Genomic DNA, 20,083 nt, shown 5'->3' with positions numbered 1-20,083 from the left:
TCTCAGCAATACAGTAAAACTTTTCCTTGGGAAAACTCACTTTTGCCTGTTCTGGGCCATACAGCTGACACAGATTTGAATTAGATTTGCTAATCACCATGTCTGAATTCACTGACCAAAGACTGAGATGGAACACAACCCAGTTTGATCCAATAAGAACAAGTCCCAGGTTCCTCAACAAATTTTCTGGAAGGAGTAGTGTAAAGATGTATTTCTTTCATTTGGATACTATAAGAAGAAAGTCTATAGGGCCAGGGATTTAGCTCAGTGGTTCTGGTGCCTGCCTCGCAAGTGTAAGGTCCCAAGTTCAATCCCCGGCACCAAAAAAAAAAAGAAGAAAGTCTATAGCATCCTAAGAGTTGACACTAATACTAGAAAAGGCAAATTGGAGAAATGGTACAAACCCAGGAGTAGTTCCATAGCTGAGGGTCTGCAACAGCCCTCCCCTAAAGCCATACCTACAACTGTGGATATTCAGGTATGTTGGCCAGTAAATATCTTATTGCATATGCTCTATTTTAACTGTATTGGAAAAGGGGGCCAGGGCTGGGAGGGCACACCAATAAAGGGGAAACTCTTGATACACTGGCTTCACCTAAAATAGTAACTAAAATCATTACTAAAACAGATTCTAGAAACTCTAGAAAAAAACTCTTACACTAAACTTTGTCTCTACTTGATGTTAGTAAAGTATTTACCATTACTTCTATACAGTATTTTGTCCTTAAACTTACTGTTGCCATATAATCTTTTTACTAACTCTGGATAAAAAGAGACAAAAAAAAGATGTCTATACAAAAAATTAACTATGTAAACATCAAAAGATAGTATTATACAAATTATAAATATAGATATGAACCAGAAGAATTGCAGGGGACATCTTTCAGGTGAGTAGCACTGCAAGGGTCCAATTGGCATGGGAGAAAACAGGTACTGTATTGTTTTCAACAAAAAAGCCACGACTTCTTTTTGGTCACTTATTCTCTGCAAAACTCAACTGCAAATGGATTACCATTTATGACAAGACATCCCTGCAAATGAACTACTGTAATGAAACACAAACTTCCTTTTATCATATGCCACTTTTCAAAATGCTATAACCCCTTCATAGCACTACTTGTACAAAATTATTAAATGTTTTACTAATTATCTGTAGTATATACTAGAACCATTATTTCTAAAATAATTACAGAAAAGGAACAAATTATTACACAAATAAAGTGCTTACCAAAGCAGTTTTGTGAGTTACAGGGAATATAAAATGTTGCTCTGTTACTACCTCCTCATCCAATTGAAGCTGGGGTATGAGAATGGAGTGGGATTAGAGGAACAGAGCCATCTGAACAACAAAATACAAGGCAAGCATTCTTACTGATAAACCTGTGAGACTACTCACTTTTTGAAGGCCCACACTGTGTAACCCTGTGTAAGTTAAGGCTGGTGACACTAGTAGGCTGATAATAGAACATATTTACCCTCTCGATCTACTGTGAGCATTCACAGCACTTCAGATTAGTATGTGAGAAGTGGGGAGAGGTGACTTGGGAAGATCATTTTAACTGTTATTGTGACCATGGGAAAAGCCATACAATTATACACCACCCACACCATAGCATAGCTGTTGAACCTCTACAGTGATTCCCAACCACTCAACCCCTCCCAAATAATTTCAGATCCTCTGTCTCTTCCTAAAACAACTGCAATCATTCCTTAAGTAGCTTCTTATCTTCTATTTTTCTCTCCTAACCCAAGAGGCCACCCATGCTACCAAATTTTACCTAGTACTGCTGAATTGACAGTTCTTTCCCTGCATAGCCCTCATAAGCTCTCTATTGGTTGCTTACTACAGTCCTTAGAAGCACCCATGATTTGGATCTCAGTTTTTTTGCTTGCATAGATCCCACTCAGACAACCCAAATTCCTAGATTGCCTGATAAGCCCCAAACACACTCCCTCTACCCTAAGCATCTACGTTGTCACCCAAAATACCACCTTTTGGCTCAATCTACAGAAGCATCCCTTGACTCCTCTGCCTTAGTAAAAAGAATTAGACTTCCTAGATTCCCACAGGTTCTAATAGCATGAAGTAAATCTGCATCATTGCCATTTGAGGAATATGATTCTGTATCACCCTTCTACAACATGTCCTTCAAAATTTAACAAAAATATTCTTTATGATGGGAGAGCTCAGGAGACAGCCTGAATCAATAAATTCTTGCTCTTTGAATTTTTCATTTATACTTGATCAAAAAGAAAGAGTCACATGGCAAGATAGAGAAAATTTCTCTCAACCATCTCTTGGAAAGTAAATACAGAGTTTACAAAATGTGCTCTGTGCTTTGAAAATATGTAAGTCACAATAAGCTCATCACAAATGAACATAATCAAAAAGGGAAAAGAAAGCATGAACTTCAGTAACTAAAAAATAATAATAATAATAATAACCTTTGAACATTCTAAGGAATTCCCCACCACCACCAAAGATTATTTTATAAACATACATCAAATAGCAGTCACAACTGAAAAATAACACAAAATGCATATGAACCCCAAAACACTGCAGTCAATTAAAAGAAAACCAAGAGGATTGGCAGAGGGAAGGACAGGAGAATATGTTCAGCCACTATTTCAGCTCACTCACAGCCCAAAAATGAGCAACAACTTTTAGCTTCAAAGAATTTCCAGAATTCTACTATGTCATTAAAGAGGTAAAAATGAAGCAGAGTGTAATAATACAGAAACAGCAGTATCTTGGAAGTTGTACATCAACATCTTACTTCAAAACTATTTTGCTTAATCACATGAAGCCAGCATCATGGAAAAGTCCCAGGCTAATCCAGGAGAAAGGAAATTACTTACGCACTTTAAAAACTTTTCAAAATGCAAAACTACAACACAGTGCCTCCAAAGAAAGAGCTGACTTTGAAACACACAGGCAGCTGCACAAGTGAATGATCATAAAAATCTTCAAGACTATAACAGTTTGAGCTGAGAGCATCCTAAGTTCTCATCCTGGAGGTTGCAAACTCCATGAGGAAGGTAGAAATAGTGGCACACTGTCTAACAGCATTCAAGTTCAAGTAGTCACTCACACTAATTCAATGAGGAGACCTGCACTGATGTGATAACCTCCTTTGTAATCAGTGTCCCTATCCAACACTTAAATTCCAAGAAGAGAACTAAAAGGTATCCCACATGCTGCTCATGGTGGTGCACACCTATAATTTATAAATAAATTAAGCAAGCAACCATAGCTGAGCCCTGGGTTCAATGCCCAGCAAAACCACTACCATCAAAAAAAACCACTAAATTTTGTCTGCACAGTACTGTGTAGGCCTTACTTTTTCCATATTTCAGTTTTACCATCTGTAAACAATGGAATCTCTTATACCTCAGGGTTTATTGTTTTTGTTTCTAAAAAAAATTAATTCTCAAACTCATGCCTGGCTGTGGTTCTGTCCATTTTTGGCACTCAATTTCCCCTTCTTCATCAATTCCCAATAGTTTCCATGCTATGTCTAAAGAGAATTTAAGAATGTTAAACATTAAGAGCCATTACTTACCCTGAGATACTACTTTTTGTCCTCAATAAACTCAAAAGTATGAGGTGTATATACTGCAGAGTTGACTGCAAAAATATTTTCTTTCTCAACTCATAACTTGCCGGACAATTTAGCATTTTATACCAATAAAATATTCATCAAAGTTAACTAATACATCATTTCGTTAAAAGTATGAGGAAGGTAAGAGGCAAATAACATTATCTCACTTCTTCCCACTGGGTTTCTGAGATACTGGGTTAGTGATGACATGTAATTTCCTGGAACACTAACAAAATACACTCTAAAAAATATTCGTCCTCAGTGAAACACATTTTAAAAAATGGCTTTTGGAAATTCAGACAGAATTTGTGTTTTATATGTATTACTAAAGACATTAAGGAAAAAAATATATTTCCAATGTGAATAAACTTCCACACAATGCCAAGTTGCCTAAGCTCATTCTCAAAAGGAAAACTACGACTCAGTTTCACTATTAAAAGATCAGTTCTCACTAGTCAAGGAAAAAAGAGGACACTGAGAACTAGGGCACTTTAGCTCTTTCATATTTGGCAATTCAGACAAACTGTGGGCTTAGTAGAGCTTCAAATAGCCCTAAAGAGTAAGCCAAAGACATGAACATATAAATAGGACTACCTACAAAAAACAGAAAGAAAGAAAGACTTCACCCAAAATCTTTTGTCCTGGTTTTTCTTCATATCACATTAAAACCATTCACCAGTTTGCAGCCAGCTCCAATTCTAAATTGCCTCTTCACCATTACCTCCCAAATAATGGAAACTCTGATCACAACTGTTCATTTACTTGGTTATAAATTTGTCTTTTTTCTAATTGTATTCTTCAATAAGTCCTATCCACAACAAAGCACACATATCTTAAAAGACAGAAGACTTCCTATCACTGTTATCACGAAAGTTAGCACTGGGGACCATAACCAAAAAGCAAATACAAAGCTTATGCATGCACTAATAACTACATGAACTTGGGAGAATGCCAGAATATCTGAAACCAATGGCCATTATGATCATGAACAGCTTTACTTTTTCTTTTTAAAAATTCCTTTAACTTTCCTTAAATTTCTTCTAGCTAGACATTTCTCATTTAGTTTTTTGAGAAATTTTTCAAAAAGCTCATACCAAGGAATTTGTTTCAGATTCTAAAGAGGTCTCTTCAAATGTTTTATTGTCTAGAAAACTGACAACAAATTATTAGGAGAAAATAGCGTAAATCAAAACACCTATCATGCCAGTGAAGTATTAGAGGAAACCAAACCCTACCCAATGGCAAAAGCCATGTACTTACAAATCAGCTTGGACCAGCATATTCAGAACTCCTGAAAACATGCTTGTGTCAGAAGCCTATGTTCTCTTTTACAAAAGAGAAAGATATTACAAAGCCAATGGATGATATGTATGAGATGACTTTTTAAGAAGTAGCAACTTTTTATCAAGTCCCCCTAGGCTCCTTTAAGACATTCAGTTAACATTTTCTCACTTGTAGGCAGAACGAACATTTAACTAAATAATTTAAAATACACTAGAGGGTCCCTTTACTCTATTAATCACTAAATATCTGTCTCAATTCATTAACTACTTACCAGTCCAATTATTTAAATATAAGATGACCACAAATTGCATATTTTTTCTTAATTTTTATAATATAACAGAAAATATAAAAACAACAATTTTATCAAGTTTATTCAGTACAAGAATCGACCAGTTGAAATGACACCTGCCCAAGCAACGCTCAACACTCAGGCTGGTCAGTACATAAACAAATGGGATGTCCCAAAAGAAACACACCAAGGTTCAGTGGAATAGATTAGAAGATGCAGAAACAACTCCAGACATACTTAGCTACCTCATCTTTGACAAAGGAGCCAACCATCCTCATTGGAGGAAAGATAGCCTCTTTAATAAATGGTGTTGGAAAAACTGGATTTCAACCCGTCAAAGAGTAAAACTAGAACCATATCTATCACCATGCTCTAAACTAAGATCAAAGATTAAAGATTAAAGATCTAAATATTAAAACAGAAACACTAAACTTGCTGGAAGATAAGTTAGGTAGAACTTCAAAGACATTGGCATAGGAAAAAAGTTTTATGAAGAAATCCTCAGTAGCACGGGAACTAGCACAAAGAATCAACAACTGGAATCTCATCTTATTAAAAAGCTTCTGCACTGCAAGAGAAACCACCAACAGAGCTAACAGGCAAGCTACAATGTGGGAAAAAATTTTTACAAGCTGTTCCTCAGATAAAGGTCTACTCTCTAGAATATATAAAGAACTCAAAAAAATCAGACCCCCAAATATAAAGACCCAATTCAAAAATGGGCATCTGAAATGAACAGATATTTTTCAAAGAAGTAAAAGCAGCAAATAAACATGAAAAAATGTTCAACATCACTGGCCATTCGAGACATGCAGATGAAAACATCGGTGAGGTTCCACTTCACCCCAGAAAGAATGGCTGCTATCAAGAAATCAACCAATAACAAATGCTGGCAGGGTTGTGGGAAGAAAGGAACCCTTCTCCATTGTTGGTGGGAGGGCAGACTGGTGCAACCACTGTGGAAATCAATATGGAGATATACCTCAAAAATCTAGAATTAGAAGTCCCATTTGACCCAGCTATTCTTCTGCTGGGTATCTTCCCAAAAGAATTAAAAGAATCATACCACAGTGATACATGCTCACCCATGGAAACAGCCCAGTTGCCCATCAACTGGAAACTGGATAAAGAAGATGTGGAATTTTTTATAAAATGGAATACTACTCAGCCATAAAGAACAAGAAACCAGAGACATTTGTAGCTAAGTGGATGCACATTGAGGCCATACTCTTAAGTGAAATAAATAGGACACACGTGTAAATACTGAATAGACCTCTCTGGTGTGAAAAACTAAAAGTGTAAATAAGGATCAAAATGTATAATTGATATTGTGAAATAGGAAGAAAAGGTCTAAAGGAGTAGGGGAAGTGGGAGGGGTAGGGGAAAGGAAAGAAGGGAAAAGAAAAAATATGAGAAAAGAAAAAAATGGAAACAAAGTCTTTGTAAATAGGAAAGGGTGGAGGGGGTGAAGGGAGGGCAGGGGAATGGGGGAAAAAATAAGAACCCAGATACATCATGTAAAGATACAAGATCCCAATGATGAATGTAACTGTACTGTATACCTAAAATGTACCAATAAACTTAATGGGAAAAAAACGACATGCCCAAGTGACACTTGGGTGAAATGTTAACTGGTTAAACTGTGTGGGTCAAATTGACAAATACTGCTGATCTAGTCTTATAACTTGGGAGGAACAGATACAATATAGTCTTGAATAAAAACTATAAAATCATAAATATAATATTTTAAGTGGGTATAGATAAGCATAGGAAAAATTTTAAATCCATAAATCATAAATGTTAACAGTAATTATCTCTGCATGATGATGCTCTTCTTTTATTTCTATTTCAAGATTTTTCTATGGTGAACAAAAAGAATAAAGATCTTAAAAATGTACTTTACCAGATTCTGTTAAATAATCCTTTTTTGTTTCATTAATAGATGTCTCTAAGGGATAGAAACTGCAAACATATCTTTTCATTAATTATAACTTTGAAATTCTGGTGAGTAACACTATGCATACTAAAGACTTTTTTTTAAAACACCTTATATCTAACTCAATCCCTTTCAAAGCATAAACACTGATATTCTTTGAAACTATTATGAAAAAGAATATATCTTGGGTGCCTCAAGAAAGAAAAGGTAAGACAATTGACAAATGAAAATCTTTTCTTCAAAAATTACTGACAAATTTGGACTGCCTAAGAAATTACAACAAAAAATTTATTCTAAAAGTTTCATTAGGAGACTTTCATACAGTTAAACCAGTCACAAACCACAGTTTCATCTGCGTCAACCTGCAACATTTTAAAACCACACAAAAGAAAAGGAAATTTTTAGTAGAGCCAGCAACTCTATGCAGCCACTAACCCAACAGCTCATGCTTGTTTGAGGAAGTAAGGCAAGACCTTGCAAGCTACAGGAGATACCCCAGGTATGTAATTTTAAATACTTAATCTATCTCAAATGCTTTTTCACACATGGCAAATTCATAACTTTTCAATGTTTAAGAGGAAGAGCCCAACATGTAACAAAGGTGCTGGGTAACTAGGCACCAATTATTAAATAGGTCCTAGATGTGAACTGCTCTATAATATTCTCTGATGACCCCATCGGTCTCAAAGAAATAGCTTAATTCAAACCAGATTAAATGTCTAGGTGAGTGTAACTGTTCAATAACTCAGTTTTATAACTGGATAGATAAAAGCCAATGTTGTAGGTCTTCACAACAGGTCTTAAAATTACATTCCCCCACAAATACCGCAACAGGTTAATTTTAAAAATTTGTACTGTGCCTCTTATAGAAAATACGATGAACTTTTTCTAAGCAATGGACACACTATAGGAAGTAAAAACACACTTAACATCTTTTCTTGATTTTCCTGGAGTACCTCTGAATACATTAAATTTCCATTGGCTCATAATTGTTGGCAAATGTCAAGCACTTAATTCTCAAATTTGTGATTTAAAACATGGGCTGTTACAGTATAATTTAACCTCTAAATGACATCACCATCACCAAGTTAATTTAAACAAATTACTTTTCATTGCAATCTCAAAAGAATTTCACAAAAGCAAATGTGAGACACCCATGATAAGCATTATCAAATGAACGGCTACATTATAATTATGTTAAATAAGTTACTCACCTATAGATATATCATCAGTTCTAATTTATACAGAATATTAACCAAAACAAACATTCTAATTCTTCTCTTACCATGTAAATCTTATTATAAAATGGACTTTAAGAAGTGAGACTTTACCACATAATTGTGCAAGTAGTGGGGAACTTAAATACATTATAAAATTACTATCATTCTGTAAATCTGAAATAAATGAGCTTAAGTCAAAATCCTATTAAAGAACAATAAGTAAAGGTGAGAGACAAGATCACTGTACAGTGACACATTTTTGACACGAAGAAAAGCATGCTCAGCATTCCAGAACACAAATAAACATAACTATCAAAAATAAGGGTCATACAGAAGTCAGTGAAACCTAGAGCAATGCAGACATAAAAGGCCTTCCTTTAGGGGGTCTACAAGGGACAAGTCCTAGTCCTGTAAGAACAAACTGCAAAATCTTAAACCATACACAACTGCAAGACTTTAGTTTCCTCAACTTACTGGAGTATGGGATAGATGCTATCACCAAAGTCTCCATCCATTATTGAAGTTTAAGAACCCAAAATTTTATCACATATAAAAACACAAAGTCAAGAAGTAATTGCTCACTGACAGTGGACATCCCACCAATCTAAAGCAGAGAAGTGGCATTAAAGGCAAGAGGATGGTAGCTAGGTTGTAGATCACATGCTTAGTATGTGTAAAGACCCTGGGTTCAATCCCCAGCAACCAAAAGGGAGAAAGAATAATAGGGAGGAACTAAGTTATCGGAATTCTGAAATTAAGGTCTAAATTTATAGAATATGATCTAAATTTAGCAAGCTTAGCAAATATTTGCTTAGAACATAATTCCTATGACAGAGTAAGCCCTGAGGTAAAGACTGGTTGCTATATTATCGTCATTATCATTATCATTAGAGTCATCATTGCCTTTACTATTGTTGTTGAGATTGTTTTGGAGTGATTTTGAATATCGGTTCAAAGATCAACCTGTGTTGAAATCCTGATTCTATAACTTACCAGCTATACAACCCTGGGTATTTAACCTTGTTACACCTTAGTTTTCTCATTGGCAAAAGACAAATGATAATAAATATCTCAAAGGAATGATAAAAGGTTAAACAAACACATGTAAAGTAGTCACCAGACACAAAGTGCTTAACTAGTTTTTACTGTGTTTGTTATAGAATTATACTATATATGGATCCAAAAGCCCTAAATTGGGTTAAGGAAAAGATATGTGCCCTTTAAATGATAATTTAATTTAGAAAGTTTTATGTTCATATGCCTTAGTAATCGGCTTACATACATTATTTCATTCCAAGATCAAACAATTGGAAGAATTAAAAGATTTAGAAAGCTTTTGTAGGTGTTTGTTTTTAAAAGACTTAATGATTGGGTTTTTTTTGTTTTTTGTACCTGGGATTGAGCTCAGGACCTTTTGCTGGCACGGTGCCAGCGAGCTAAATCCCCAGCCCAGAGATTTAATGGTTGATGTAGTCTTCTATGTCCGTCACTAAAAAAAAGTGTTTGATATGTAAAAGGAGAACCTACAGCAAGACAAACCCCAGAAGATTGATAACACCAGTGGCCCTAGGCATATGAGTTTGACTGGAACATATCCAAGGGAGCCTGATCAGTTTAACTTGAGTTTATAAATCTATCTAGTTTTCCCAATTTGGAAGAAGAGGATGAGATTTTACTGTCATTATCAATGTCCATTACTGTTGTCTAAGAGAATGTCTAATATTTCTTTTAACTGTCCCAAAACTCACAATGAAAGAAAAAAAAAGCCCATGAAAGTTAGATGTTTTGATACTAATACAACTGAGTTTCTGAGTTCATAACCAATGAATCTACATCCAACCATGTCCCAGAAACTTTTGAAGTTTACTTTTCACAAAACTATTCAAAAACACTGCCATGAAAACATCTATTCTATTACTGACCAATAACCAATACAATCAAGCCACAAAAACAACTGACATTTCTCTGACAGCTGCATTTATTTTTTTTTATTTTTATTTATTTATTTTTTTTGGTACCAGGGATCGAACTTGGGTCCTTGCGCTTGCTTGCATAGCAAGCGGCGAAACCACTGAGCTAAATCCCCGGCCCTGACAGCTGCATTTTAAAAAGTAAAAAGAAACAAGAAAATGCAATTTCCTTAAAATACTGACCTTAACATACCAAAAATAATTTCAATATGTTTAACATAAAAATATCAGTAAGATATTAGTTTACTAATTTTATATGATTTACATAAAATAGTATAATTTGTACTTCCTGCAAGATTCTACATTTTGTACTAGACCTTCAAAATCCAGTGTACATTTTGCATTTATGGGACACATCTACTTGGACTGCTTAAAGCATTTAATAGCTGCACGTGGCTAGAGGCTAAAGTATTGGACACTGCAGGTCTATACCATTATGAAATTGGAGTAATGAAAAGGGCGGTAATAAGACCAACTCAAGCCATATTCTAATCCTTCAACTATTTCTGCTAAAGAGAAAAAAGAAGTAAAATTTTGTCTCTGAAAAGTGATCTAATAGGTCTCACAATGATCTACTTTTTAAATCACACTTAATCTTAATACAATCTGTTGTCATCCCTTACTCTCCCATTAGCCTCTTCCAGGATGAGGACCTGTATGACTCTTTAAAAAGAAACCAGAGGTAGTCAGCCACAACCACAACACTAGTTTCCTGTCCCTACTTCTCAGAATCTACCCTCACTTACCTCTTCTGCAAACTACTCCCCCACCCAACTGCTTAATGAAGAGCTATCAGAACGTAAAACAAATATCCCTTCCAAAAGCAAGCTACACATGACTTTCTGAAAGTCAAAATCAAACAAGAGAAAATCAAGGATTCCTCAAAATCTAGGGTGTTCCCCCCCAAAAAAAAATCTAGGGTGTTCCCAACAGTCCACACGTCTAGTAAGCTCAATAAAATTCTACCTAAAAAACTAGAAAGACCATAGTATTGTTAGTGCAAATGTTTTTAAAAGAGTCTCTAAATTAAAGTACTAATCTCTTCTTTTTTTAAAAAACCAAAACAGATTCTCTGGATTTTTTTTAATTGAAGTCATCCTTCCTGTCCCTCAAGATGACAAACAGTTCATTTTTCTGTCCAGTTTACAGAGATCTGGAGCCATTCATATATTTTTTTTATTTAGTTTTCCTTGTCGGAATTATTGGAAATTGTTTTGCAACCTGGGATTTTATACAGAAAACTCCAAACCACAGGTGTGTGAGCATATACCTAATTAATCTTCTTATGGCAGATTTCCTGCTCACTCTGGCATTACCAGTGAAAATTATTGTTGACTTGGGTATGGCACCATGGAAGCTGAGGATATTCCACTGCCAAGTCACAGCATGCCTTATCTACATCAATATGTACTTATCAATTATATTCTTAGCATTTGTCAGCCTTGACCGCTATCTTCAGTTGACACACAGCTGCAAAATCTACCGGATACAAGAGCCTGGATTTGCCAAAATGATATCAACTGTGGTGTGGCTTATGGTCCTGCTTCTAACAGTCCCGAACATGGTGATTCCCATCAAAGACCTCAAGGAAAAGTCAAATGTGGGGTGTATGGAATTTAAAAAGGAGTTTGGAAGAAATTGGCATTTGCTGACAAATTTCATATGTATAGCAATATTTTTAAATTTCTCAACCATCATTTTAATATCCAATTGCCTTGTAATTCGACAACTCTACAGAAACAAAGATAATGAAAACTATCCAAATGTGAAAAAAGTGCTCATCAACATATTATTAGTGAGTACTGGCTACATCATTTGCTTTGTTCCTTACCACACTGTCCGAATCCCATACACTCTCAGCCAGACAGAAGTCATATCTGACTGTGAGACCAGGATTTCGCTCTTCAAAGCCAAGGAGGCCACTCTGCTCCTGGCTGTGTCCAACCTGTGCTTAGATCCTATTTTGTACTATCATCTCTCAAAAGCATTCCACTTAAAGGTCACTGACACTTTTGCTTCACCTAAGGAGACTGAGACTCAGAAAGAAAGTCAAGATGTGAAAATGAGGTATAAAATACAGGACTGTTCATGCTATCACTTCTTGCCTTACGGGATCACAAAGCTTCTTACAGTTTTGAAAGAGATAAATAAAATCTTGATAATGAAAAATACAGAGAACCAGCAACTGCAGGCTATTTTACACAGAAACCTTGTTTCTAAATGCAAACCAATCTTATGTTCTTATGATTGTTGATACTTCTTAACCCAAATGTTTGTACAAGAAAACTGAAGAGTCAAACCCTATAATATCTTTAAAAGCAAAAAGAGGTTTATGATATAAGACTTTAAATGTCTGGAATTGACTTCTTGATGAAAATATGGAAAATAGTATCAGTGTAATTTGCTACTAAGCTCTTCAATCATACACAAAAACTTTAAGTTTCTGGTAAATACATTACTTCAAGCAATAGTAACCTATCTGTTCACTACCCTCCAATTTTTAGCATAAAAGTTTTTTTCAAACAACAGCGAAAAACTCCTATTAATACACAGATAAATTTTTACACTGAAAATACACAGATAAATTTTTAATATAATCTACATTCTACCAGTATGTTATAAAGGCTTCCTTCTGTGGGTAATGATAAATCTAGTGATTTCTTGTTTTTATTCTGTGGTAACATGAAATCCATGGGCTCTATTACATTTACAAGGGGAGGTGTTGAATTATACTAACTACTGAAACTACTGTTTTAGAACTAGAAACTCACACAAAAGGTACGGAAAAACAGCACCAGTCAAATGATCTTGAAATAGACTCACAAGACTCAACATAAGCAAGGCCATGTAAGGAACAGAGCATGGGCTATGCTGAGGTGCTGCTAAGCTCCAGAAAGCAGAGCCTGACCCCATAGGGGGTCTCCAATGAAATTTAGGAGTGATTTCAGCTCTTATGGTCACAATTCTGGTCAAATTCTCCCCACCAGCAGTGACACAGACAGGATTCAGTACATGACAATAAATTAAAGACTTAATAGGGAGAGGTCTAGAAAAGTTAAGCATACCTGAGACTGTTTTTAGTGTTCCTAAAAAAAACTTCTATTGAAACAGTTGGTAATACATTTGTATTAGCTGCAATGATTAAGAAATAATGTTCCTGCAAGCCAAGAAAACAAGTTTAATTCCAACCTTATTTTCGCACTTGAAGTTTCAATTTTTTTTTCTTGTTCTTTTTTGTTTTTTTGAGACAAGGTCTTTCTATGTAGCTCAGGCTGGCCTTGAGCTAACTATGTAGCCCAGGCTGGCCTGGAATTTGTGGTGACCTTCCTGAATCCCAAGTGGTAGGATTACAGGCGTGGGCCACCACGAATGGCTAAGAATTATTTTCTGAAGCTTAAAATTCTTGTCCACAATTTCACAGATGTATTCTCTGAGTGTGAAGTGAATAATAAATTTTAAAATGCACAAAGTGCCTATAAAAATTTATAAAATAAGTGCTGATAAATTCTAGGTAGGTAGTATAATGACATCAGCACCACATATCTGACATAGACTTACTAAAGTATAGATGACTTACTAAAGTTACAGGCTAGTAGAATGCCTATAAACTAGAACCTACACTTGTTGGTAGACTAAACCACATCTTACTGATGAACAGATCAAGTCATGAGTCATATAACAGCATACATAAAATTTATTTTTTTCTGGACCTTTGATCAAGTTCTCTTAGTTTTTACTCATTAAGGCTATACAGTAGAGTTAGAAAGCGTTAAAAACTTTTTTTTACCATATTCTTATACTCTTCTCACAGGCATGACAGGTTAGTCATATTTCCCCTTTTCTATCGAGGATGAGAGCCAGGTTTCTCAAGAGCAGTCTTACTAACAATACTACATTAGCATTTACTTCTATTTCCCCTATTGATAGCTTCTTCTGAATTATACCACTCAAGGTAAAGGAGAGTTTAGAGCAACTGATGGTGGAAAGCTATTTAAAAACTTGTCTAGAAGTTCTATCACAATTACATTACATTTGAATTATGTCTTGATTCATCATGACAAATGATCTTTGGAAATCATCAAGATCTCTCCTCTAAGAAACTGGACAGTCTTTAGAATGGTAAAAGCTGGAAAGAATTTTGTAGTCAAGGTCACAGGAACATCAGAATAAAGTTATTGATGCATAGTGCCCTATTTAGACACCTGATATATGGAGCAAGACCTGCAAAGCTCTGCTTACACAAGCAGGTAACTCAACCATTTCAATATTTTTTTAATCTCCTCTTGTTTTTATTTTTTCTTATATACAAGGTTTTTAGAGCAACATCAGGTTTACAGAAAAGTTTCAAAGATAGTGTAGAAAGTTCCCATGTGCATTCCACTCAGTTTCCCCAAATGTTAACGCCTTACAGAACCACAGTACATTCACTGAAACTAAGGTTACTACTCATGCATTAATTTTAAACTCAAAACTTAACATCCCTATTTTTATTCTGAATATTGTGAAACAAACCCAAGACATAATGGTAATCTATCCATGACTTCTTCAGAACACATCTCTAAGATATATGGTTACCCTCTCTGTTGCCCTAAATAAACTGTCAGGCTATTTTTTTCTATTAAAAATTGCTGTGTAGGGCCAGGGATTTAGCTCAGTGGTTCCTCCACCTGCCTTGCAAGCGCAAGGTCCAAGAATTTAATCCCTGGTACCAAAAAAAAAAAAAAAAAAAAAAATTGCTGGTATCTATAGGTAACAGTTAAAAAGCACTGATATATTCGAAGAGAAGTGACAAGAAAGAATTTTGTCAAGTTTTTACACAGTCATGGATATAAAACAATAAGAAAAAAAGAAAATTTTAATTGTAATAAGACAAAACAAGAGTTTAATGATACTGAATCACCTTGGAAATTGCTTAAAACTATCAAAAGTAACTTTAACAACATACATAGCATGCCAATCAAAACTCCTAAAAGAGAACTAGAAAGTAACACACATTTATCAAAATTGCATTTTGATATAGAAAAGCATCCTATGAAAAAAGTGGATCATTGAAAACTGCCTTTATCATAAAATTGTAGAAAACAAATATTTTCAAGAATTAAAAATATTTTCAGAAATTAGCCCAATTTTCATTAATAATATAAGAAACTAATCTCAGTTTCCTTTACAATGACCACATCACACAGAGTTAAAACTCCAACACAAGGGAATAAAAAAAGAATTATGACGTATTATGCACATGTACCAACTTCCCACAACAAATGCAATCATTATGTACTACAAGCATATACTAATTTTAAAAAATTTTAAAGCATCCTATTTTTTGACAACCATGAAAATTTTCAATGTTCTAATTCTATCACATATTTAAAATACATATGGAGAGAAGCTGAACCGGTCCCAGCACCCAGAAGGAAGCTCCCCCACCGCCATCCCAAGCTCCTAGGGCAGAGAAGCTGAGCCGGTCCCAGCACCTGGAAGGAAGCTCCCCTGCTGCCATCCCATGCTCCTAGGGCAGTGAAGGTGAGCTGCGCGGGCACCAGAAGCACCCTTCCTCCTCCGTGGAAATGAGAAGACACGTAAACAAGCCTCAAAAACAGACTTCTGGATCACCTACAGTAACCCCAAAGGGAAACGAGATGGAACAATCTGATACTCAACCACCTGGACTCTGAACTGGCAACAAAAGAGGATCTGGGAAAAATGAAATCAGAAATAATTCCTCAGATAACAGCAAAGATTTTGCTCATGGTGCAAGATATGATTAATAAATCTAGAGAGGACACAGATAAAAAAATAGAGGATCTGAGGAACATGATGGGATCCCAACATAGGAAACAAATGGAATCCATTAAACAGATGCAAACAGATTTCCAGGAGATTAAAAACTCTATTGAAAGTCTGCGCAGCAGAATGAACCAATGTGAGGATAGAATTTCACATATGGAAGAAAAGATTGCAATTAGTGACCAGGAAAAGAAAAACTGCTTTGAAATTGTAAAGGAACACGAGAAATCAATCCAGCAGCTGCTAGACAATGCAAAGAAGAATAACATAAGATTGATTGGCGTCAATGAAGAAAGAGGAGAGAGTGCAGATGACATCAAAAAACTGTTCACAGAAGTGATGGCAGAAAACTTCCCAAGGAGGGGAAAAGAATTTGACATACAGATAAGTGAGGCATATAGGACTCCAAATAGCCTTGATTAAAATACATATGTGAAATGCATTATACTAGACTTGCAACATATGCAGCCAATGGAAAATAAAGTTTGTTCCTATTTTTAAAAAAGCCTCCAATACTAAATTTCTCCATATCCTATCCAGTTCTCAAGTCCAAATCCAAGTCCATCTCAACTACAATTTCTTTTAAGGTTTACCCACTTTCTCAATTAGTTGCTCTTTTTCCTGCCAATATTCACTCTTTGAAAGTAGAAGGGACCCAGGAATGTAATTTTACTAAATTACTACACTAACATGAGTGCTTCTCATTTTATAAGTATTTGTCTCTCTCCTGTCTTATTCATTTTTTCTATGTCCCTAAAATCTTAATCATCTGTATAATACAAAAAGTACCTATCACTATACAGTACACATAAAAGCTACTCAATAAATGACTTTAAAACTATAGTAGGAAAACACATTTACACATCATTTGCCTTGACTCAAATGCTTTTGATGGAAGAATACTAATACAGAAAATTCTGTTGAAGCTAACCAGCCACTAATATCATAACATAAACTTGGACTACATCAGCTCATAAACTGTATGATCAGAATTATAACAAATAGAACAAAAAATACAAAAACTCACCTGCTATCTTTATGTGTAAGCTGAATAGGTAGGCGAACCATCTGACACTCAATTGTTAATGACCTCCCAATAAAATAATTAGGGTGTAAAGTAATGGAAGCAATGACTTACCAGAGGTATAGGAAAATGTGTTGCATACTGCAGGTGACGGAGGAGGTCATAATTAGATGGAAAAATTAATTCTCTGGGTTTTTCCCTCTTTGCCAATTTCTCACCGTTAATGGACATTCTTCTGCCCAAAGAGGGGTTGGCATTCTCACAGGACTCTCCAAGCATGGGAGAAAAAATCTAAGTCATGTAAAACAAATGTTGGAAATTGTAAATGAAAGAAAACAAAACCAAGCCACGGTGTTACAAGTTAGAATTTAAAACACACAAGATGTTCATACAATATCTTTTTCTACTTACCCACTAAGCAAAAAACAGTAGAAATTTTATTTCCATAAAATTCATATTCAGATCAGCAGGAATCTGTCAGTATTATCTCACATTTAGATGTTAGAAAATGAAATCCATACACAGGTTAAAAAAAAAAAATGTGCCTACATCACCCAAAGACCAGAAATAAAAGTAGACTTACAGGTAAATGTTTTCCTTGTATGGCTACACTTCTTCCAAAAACATAATGATAATTAACTTATAAGACTAACGAGAAATAGATATCAATGTTTTAACTTGCACCCCAGAAAAACAATGTTTTTATAAAGAGTTATACCCTAAGAATCATGAGAAACACATAATAAGTATCCTGAGATACAGTAGAAGAATGAAAGTACAAGTTGAGAGCTGAAAGCTCTTCTTCAGAAGCTCAAGACATACATACACAGCAAGTCAGCATGGACTGTCAAGATGAAACTACACTCATGCATTCCTGAGAAACAATCTCAAAATGAATTAGGAGTCACAGTCAGCTAGGAGGACAGGCGCATTATAATTGACAAAGGAGACAATGCAACCAAAACTGAGGATGAACTGAGGTTATAAAACTGTAAGACATGATCACTGTGACTCAGGGTGGGACATGGTAGAATCACATTCACATCACAGGTGCACAAGTCATTCTGGTACATGGGGCAAAAAACAAAAGGACAGGGACAAGTTGGGGTGGGAGTGGGTGGGTTAAATGTCAATAAGAATCGAATGTTGAACCTACTGGAAACTCCGAACCAAAGTCAGTTTTAAAGTCACTCTTGTCTACTTCATCAAAAATGTTAGGGGTTCCTGAGTCAATGCCCATATGCGCCATAATACTCTGTTCCTGATAATTGCCAGAGAAAGAAAGTCACGTTGTAAATTCTGTAGCTTAAGAAACTGAGGCTAAAAAGTAACAGTGAGATTTTTAATCATCCTTACCCCACCCTGCATTTTTTTTTCACAGAAAAGCAGAAGGAAGTTGTAACACATGCATTGCTTTGAAAAGTCACATTCTTTTCCTTCAGGATAAAAATGTTTTAACTTTCATGGTATTTTAAGGGAAAAATACACAAACTTCCTAATTAAAAAAAAAAGGCTATAGTTTCCTTCTCTGAACTATTCGCTGTCACAAATTCACCAATATGTCTTAGCGAAAAAAACCTAAAATTATATCTAAGAGATAAGATACCTAGACATCCAAGAAAACAAAAAGAACAGCAGCTTAGAAAACATGTAAACCAGTAAAAGAACTTTAGTTTTCACCCTTAAAACTTCTGTGAAAAAAGTTGAGAAACAAAACTACCTACAATAAAAAATAATCTTTAAAAATCATGCACCTTTTGGAAAACAAATCTTACAAGTACAAATTATGTATCTATGCTTGCAATTCTAGTGCTGAGCTTTTTTTTTTTTTACAAATACAGACACTGTTTTAAACATAAACATATATGATTAAATGCTTTCAAAATCAATATGAAGCTTTATTTTAAGGAATTGTCACAACTGTTGTATTAAATATGTGGAACAATGTGCAAAATATCAGCACCTAGCAGAAAACTATAGTCATATTCAGAGCACAAAATAATTTGTTGAAAAGAAAAAGTCTACAATATTTGAGAAATAGATTAAATTTTCAATAAATCAAAATGAAAGTATAATATGTTATGGCTAACACTGAATTTCCAATTATGGATAAAAGGGTGCTATAAGAACAAATGGTACACTGGGGAATACATGCTCCTTAGAATGAAAACTCAGCTAGTCTTTAGTTTCAAACAAGTTTGGTCTTGAGGACAACACTGAAAGAAAACTGGAAGCTAGAAAGATCTAAAACTAGAAGCATGTTAGTCTTATTAAATATTTTCAACCTGTTAAAGATTTTCATTAACCATCTTACCGTATATAAAAGAAATTATAGTCCAAATGCCCTTTCTGAGTACAGAGTGGAGATAAAGGAACACTATAGAAAAGAACTCAACTAAAAGGTGAGCAACCTTTCTATCACCAACACCCATCTGAAAGTGGCCCCCAGCACAATTTAGTGTGAGGGTGGGGGCATCACCACCAGGGTCATACCTCCATTTTTATATTGTGATCCTTTGAATAATGTTCATCTGCATTTTCCCCTGCTGGTGACCGTGGCCCAGTAGAGGCAGTGACTGACAAGTCTCCTCGAGATATGAGTGTGCACATGTAGGCATCATGAGAGAAGACATCATGGCGGATGAACTCACAGAAGAGCAGCACCAGGTTCACAAATTCCACCTTTTCACACTCACTGTTTGGATCCGCTGTGAGGGAGCAAATTCAATTAGAAATCTCTTAAAATATTTTCACTATCTTTAATAATCAACCTCTTTTTTACAACAGTGTATTGGAAGATTTACTGAGCCACTTGTGCTTTGTACAAAGCTAGCAGGCAGGTTTTGCTTATCCAAATATAATTCAAAGAGTAAAATATACAATTTCAGTTTTAATGGTAGTGGTCCCTGACAAATGAAAAACTAAGTAATAGCATAACAGCATAAATGGCTTGCCTACCACCTTGTATTTT

At 35.2% G+C, this 20,083-nt stretch overlaps 2 protein-coding genes across 15 annotated transcripts in view; one reads left to right on the top strand and one right to left on the bottom strand.

The window, feature by feature from the left end:
* Med12l (mediator complex subunit 12L) overlaps positions 1 to 20,083 on the bottom strand; it is a 314,799-nt gene that overhangs the window by 189,540 nt on the left and 105,176 nt on the right. For 11 of the 14 annotated variants that reach the window (XM_087186351.1, XM_021253159.2, XM_087186356.1 and 8 more), the window contains 3 exons: positions 19,606 to 19,820; positions 18,269 to 18,373; positions 17,227 to 17,403 (listed from right to left, as the gene is read on the bottom strand). In XM_087186351.1, coding sequence (XP_087042477.1) covers positions 17,227 to 17,403; positions 18,269 to 18,373; positions 19,606 to 19,820 — 497 coding nt within the window. The remainder of the gene's footprint in view (positions 1 to 17,226; positions 17,404 to 18,268; positions 18,374 to 19,605; positions 19,821 to 20,083) is intronic. The other 3 variants (XM_087186360.1, XM_087186361.1, XM_021253160.2) reach the window with 1 other exon arrangement.
* Positions 7,494 to 12,506, top strand: Gpr171 (G protein-coupled receptor 171). The gene is given in 3 exon segments (XM_013071258.3): positions 7,494 to 7,610; positions 11,369 to 12,343; positions 12,346 to 12,506. Coding segments are annotated over 2 exon segments (957 nt in total). The 5' UTR covers positions 7,494 to 7,610; positions 11,369 to 11,415; the 3' UTR covers positions 12,375 to 12,506.

Source organism: Heterocephalus glaber, unplaced genomic scaffold (genome assembly GCF_053883595.1).
Source record: "Heterocephalus glaber isolate CG9 unplaced genomic scaffold, H.glaber_assembly_v1.0 deba00001504, whole genome shotgun sequence".
NCBI lineage: Eukaryota > Metazoa > Chordata > Mammalia > Rodentia > Bathyergidae > Heterocephalus > Heterocephalus glaber.
The sequence above is the reverse complement of the archived record's forward strand: the minus strand, read 5'-3'. Positions and strand labels throughout refer to the sequence as shown.